A 5,349-nucleotide genomic window follows, 5' to 3' on the forward strand; every position below is an offset into this window, starting at 1 on the left:
GTGTGTGTCTGTAGAGGAGGGTGAGCTTCCAACCGGGAAGCGTGTGTGTCTGTGTGCGTTCCTGTCTGGGAGAGAGGAGGGTGAAAACAGATTGTGGCTTGTCATCCTCAGAGAGTGGAGCAGAACATCTTTTACCCACAAATGTATCAAGACGAGCTACTCTTAGTTGGAAGGTTTTTGTAGTATATCTTAAAACATTCATGTGAATATACGCTGTGCATAGAAGACAAGGGAGAAAGCACCCAGCGCCCAGGGTGCTCGCCGTGGCCCTTTGCAGTTGGCGGTCAGGGTGCTCTCACGGCCCAGGCCGACCGCCTCTCCTCCTTGCTGAGGCCACGAGGGTGTGACCATGTGAACGGGCCGTTTGTGAAGCCTTTGCCTTCCCAACTGCAGCTTTTTCCAACCGTTTGTTTGAGGAAACATGTTAAAACCAAAACGCCCTGATGCTTTACGATCACAAGATCCACCTGTCGGCTTCCAGTCATTTCTTGGGATTGCAGATGGCGCGGAGAGCGGAGCTGAAAGCCGGCCGTCTGCCGGTGCTCACTTCATTCCTGAAGGCTTGAAATGGAAATGTGTATTTTTTTCTCAAAGTCACGATCGATTTTGCTAGGATTAAAAATGTAAAAGGTCCTCCATTTAAAAGCCAGTCACAGATGTGAGAACAAGCCCTATTTGCTTTTAAGAGGGTCTCTCCAACTCATGCAACCCAGTGACCACGTCTGCATGGGGCGGGAAACGGTCCCCCGACATTCCTCACAAAGGAATGGCGCTGAGGCTGCTCTTCTTCTGGAAAAAGAGGGAATTTTCTTTTTTTTTTTCTTTGCTATTGTTGAGGTATTATTCAAAACATTTTTACAACTCTAGCCCAGATGGTAAATATTTCAATTATAGCTCATGGGATGAGAAAGAGGTGAAATGAGAGGCTTCTTAAAGAATTCGATTGAGTAACGACAGTGACGTCAGTGTCTCCTTCCGAGAGGGAGGACCCCTGTTTAGAAAGGGCGGCGGGCGGCCTGGGGGACATGCCCGAAGTGTGCCAGCCTGCGTGAGCAGCCGCCCGGCCGCCCGGCACCCTCCCCTCTCTGCTCGGGAGGTTGCCCAGCAATCCCAGGGAAAGCACGCTGCAGATATTTTCGATACAAATGGCATCAACTCTGACACAGTCAGACATTTAGTTCATCATCTTCTTGCAAAATTTACCACATCTTTGGCCAGAGACAGGGGAGCAAGGAAGAGGAAAATTCTGCTGAGCGCGGCCGCTCATCCCGCCGGCCTGAGGCCCCCAGCGTCCTCCTCCTCCGCTCACTGGGGTTCTCCCAGCCCACACCCTTCCTCCCCTCTGGCCGGCCCCTCCTAGGGCGAAGGAGATGGACGGCCACTGGCTTTGCGGGGGTCGGGCTTCCGGGCGACGGCAGCACACTCATCTCTCTCCTTCTGTTGACAGTGACGGAGCAGGCCGGAGCGGCACCTACGTCCTGATCGACATGGTTCTCAACAAGATGGCCAAAGGTGAGACGCAGACAGGGCCGCTCTGTGGTGGCTCACAGCTGGGGTGGTGTTGCCACAGCAACATGGGGTGCAGCGCTCACGGGAGCCCTGGAAAAAATTCGCTGTTTGTTGTCCCTCTGCTGGGCTGTAGGAAGGTGTTTGGCAGCAAAGCACGTTTGCTTCCAGGCTGGACCTTTGTCATCTGCCTCTGAGTGCTGAGTGCACAGTGGGTTCTTTATCATCTGCTTCTGTGTGCTGAACGCATGGTGGGTCCCTTGTCATCTGCCTCTGTGTGCTGAGTGCACAGTGGGTTCTTTATCATCTGCCTGCCTCTGAGTGCTGAGCGCACGGTGGGTCCTTTGCCATCTCCCTCTGAGTGCTGAGCACACAGTGGGTCCTTTGCCATCTGCCTCTGTGGGCCCTTGACAGGCGTTTGCTGCATGCGCCACAGCGTTAAGCTCAGAGCCGTGGAGAAGCGCCCTTGGGCCCTCCAGTGCTGTTGCTGCTCGGAGGTCACTGCAGTATTTAGTGTAACTCACCTGTTGTGAAAATAATGTTCACACTAGAGTCACACTCAAAATATCCGTCAGTCATTGCCATCAAATGTCAATCACCCCACCGCAAATGAGCCTTTCAGCGCTCTGTGATGTCCTCCTTACCTAGGGAATCTCTGTTTGCTGTGGGAGGCTTTCCTCTCAGAGACGGCATGGGAGGCTTAGACTTGGGCCGTGGCGGGAGAGGGACTGGCCTGGGGGAGCAGCGGTGTGTGCAGACGGCGTGGGAGGCTTAGACTCGAGGTGCAGGGTGCGGGGATGGGTCCGGCAGAGTGTTAAGAGACAGATCTGGGAGTGAGTCTGGCTCTGCCAGCAATGAGGTTTATCACTTTGGACAGAGCTTTTAACCTTTCTGGGACCCAGTTTTCTCCTACAAAAGCATGAGGATTGAGCTATGGCATTTCTCAAAAGGTGACAACACCCACCCTGTAAGGTCACCTCTGTGAACAGAGGCCAGAGAGAGGGCTCCGCAGCCAGGTGAGCTTGGGAGAGGCACATACTGAGTCCACTCCTCGGGCATCACGGGGCAGGTGTGCACGGGGAGACCCCAAGGGGTGCAGCGTGGAGAGGCATGTCCGGCTCCCTTCACTTGGCACCTACCCCACCTACCTGAAACGACTCTGCATTAGCCTTGGGACACCTGTTGGCATCCCATGGGAGGTGGGAGGCACTGAGGTGGCTGCAGCCCGTGGTCTCTTTCCCACCCATTCCTCCCATGCCTCAACCCTGGCCCGGGGACAGGAACAGGCATTGATTATAGAAATGCGTGTCCACGCACTTCCACGAACGCCAGTGATTTTAAAATAAGCATTTTCCTTCACATTCTTCTGATTAAAATAAAAGACTTAAATGTGTGAAGATAAAACAACAGCCATGGCTTTACACAGAAGGACTGGAGGGCCTGTGTAATTTCGCTGGCATCCGCAGCGGAGGGGAGGGCCGCCCCAGCCCCGGGCTCCCCACGCCCACCCACCCGCCGCCGCCGGCATCCTTTGGTGGCTGCTGGGGAGACATGAAGTCAGTTTCTGTGCCACCAAATATCATTTTAAACACCCAGGATTAGCAGAGTGGTGGGAACATGCAAACAGAAACGAAATGCAAGCGCCGGTGAGACTGGTCCATGTTTTCCTTGTCCACTAATGCTGTGGTGTCTCCTCAAATATTTCTTTTCCTTTCCAAATCTACAGCTATCAGATCCCAGAGCTATCCACGGAATTCGTATTTCTCTGCTTATCACGGGCCCGCCCTTCTTTCTCTCTCACATCAATATTTTCCTTCTCGTAAACCAAAATACCTTCAGAACGTTACAGATGATTGGACGTCAGTGTTTCTGACAGAGCCTGTGTCTGTGAATGCGTGGCGTGACGAGCTGCTGGGGGCACCTGTGTTTCCCATGGGCCTGCCCATCCAGGTGCCAGCAGCACGGCGGGCGGCTGAGCATCTCCCCCAGGACGGAGTGGAGCCTGGGTTCTGAGCAGCTCAGGCTCACTCCGCAGAGAAGGAAGCGAGGAGAAGCACATCCCGGCCTCAGGACCCCGGCTGCGGGGGCGGGGCCGGCCTATCGTCCAGACACCTGAGCCGTGCTCCACTGTGCCATGTAGTGTCAATTCCACGTCAGAGTGGCCTCAGCTTTGGACAATACACATGCAGCCATGTGGAACTGGCCAAAGAGGGCCAGCCTGGGACCTTTTCTGAGGTTGGGGACCCCCCTCCCGTTCCTGACCTGCTCCCCCTTCCCAGGGTGTGTGCAGCCTGGCCTGCGCTCCCTGCCTGACTCTTCTCCGTGCTGGGCAGCAGTCACTCCTTCACCCGGTCACTGGGTCCTCTCCTTTCTCCTCTGTGCCCGTCCTGCTGGCATCCATGTTGCTCCCTGTTTCCTGCGGCGCAGCTGCCCCCCACGCAGTCCGTGGCCTCCGCTCCATCTCTGTCTCCATCTCCGGCTCCCCTCCCCCCTCCCTCCCTCCTCTCCTCGTCCAGCCACCGCCGGCCTGTTCTGCCACTCCCTGCCCTGGGATTCCAGGGGCCCGTGTGAAGGGCTGCAGGGGTCTCCCTCTCATCCTGGAGACCCTGGAGACACCACCCAGAGCATCGTCCCCACCCAGCCCTCAACCCAACATCCTCCTCTCAGACCCCGAGGGGCTATCACCAGAGGCAGCAGGTCCCGAATGTCCGTTCCTGGCTCCTAAAGTCCCGGCACATGCACCCTGGCCATTTGGCAGTGGGGCTGCCTCGTGGTGTTGAGTAGGAGGCTGGGAGTCCCCCATGGAGTCAGGGTGCTGCAGAAGAAGGGGGCCACGGGGGGCCACATGTCATCCCATGGAATCAGTAATCCTCACGCAAGATTCTTCCAGACACACAGCAACTGCGTGAGATGGAGCTTGCGTGCGGGAAGGGTAGCCGTCTCGTGCTGTCACGCAGCCCCTCGGCTCCCTCCTCAGCCTCCCTGTGATTCCATTTCTCCTGTTTCCAAGCTCAAATGGTGCAAAGTGTCTTTGGCCACGAGTCCATGGGCTTGGGACAAGGCATCTGTGGTTGTACCGTAAGCCACGGAACTGAGTTTAGTGTAACTGGCTCTGTCCCCAGCCCAGGCACTTTCTGAATCCAAAACAGACTCAGAGGGACTGAGGCATCTGCCCGTGCAGGGCTGCGCGCTTGCAGGCGGGATCCCACCAGACGCCCGTCAGGCCACGCTCGCCGAGCAGCACCAGCTGTCCATGTGGCCAGGAGGGAGCTGGCTGCCTTGTTTCTTGCGTCCCCGTTGGACCAGGGCACGAGCGCCTTTCGGGTAAAAGGTGCATGTGGTGTGTGTGTGTTCCGGGCAGCGTGACAGGGTTTGCCTTGGTGGCTCCAGCTCCCTCTCTCCCCACCTGTTCCACACCACAGTCTGGTGTGGATGGTTACTCAGCTGCAGACGGCCTCCTGAAAGCCATTTACCGCGCATGCCTGTGGACGCTAACATAGGTGTCGAGGCCCTGACCGGGTCCTGGAGGCCCCCCACGACCCCCCCCCGTGTGGGTGCCTGTGCTCCGCTCTGGCCGGGGGAATGGCTGGATGTGCCCCGTCACAAGGACGCTCCGGGATGTACGTGAGCTCTCCCCTGCCTGGGACTCTCCTGCCGTCCCCAAACCTCTTCTGTCAGCACCGACGCTGCGTCTGCATCTCGGTCCTGCCCCAGTGCCCGGGCACTGGTTGAGCAGGGCAGGTAGGTGGGATGGCACACAACTACAGCGGGCACCGCATCACGCCAATGTGCACGCGTTCACACACAGATCGCGCCAACGTGCACGTGTTCACACACAGATCG

The 5,349-nt window shown here is 57.1% G+C and overlaps 1 protein-coding gene across 2 annotated transcripts in view; it reads left to right on the forward strand.

Annotated features, from left to right (window-relative positions):
• The window catches only part of PTPRN2 (protein tyrosine phosphatase receptor type N2), an 831,505-nt gene that overhangs the window by 807,599 nt on the left and 18,557 nt on the right, over window positions 1-5,349 (forward strand). For both annotated transcript variants that reach the window (XM_032244877.1, XM_032244876.1), the window contains one exon: window positions 1,448-1,512. In XM_032244877.1, the coding sequence (XP_032100768.1) occupies window positions 1,448-1,512 (65 nt within the window). The remainder of the gene's footprint in view (window positions 1-1,447; window positions 1,513-5,349) is intronic.

This window comes from Sapajus apella, unplaced genomic scaffold, assembly GCF_009761245.1.
Source record: "Sapajus apella isolate SASKATOON/1434 unplaced genomic scaffold, GSC_monkey_1.0 scaffold56, whole genome shotgun sequence".
NCBI classification, from domain to species: domain Eukaryota; kingdom Metazoa; phylum Chordata; class Mammalia; order Primates; family Cebidae; genus Sapajus; species Sapajus apella.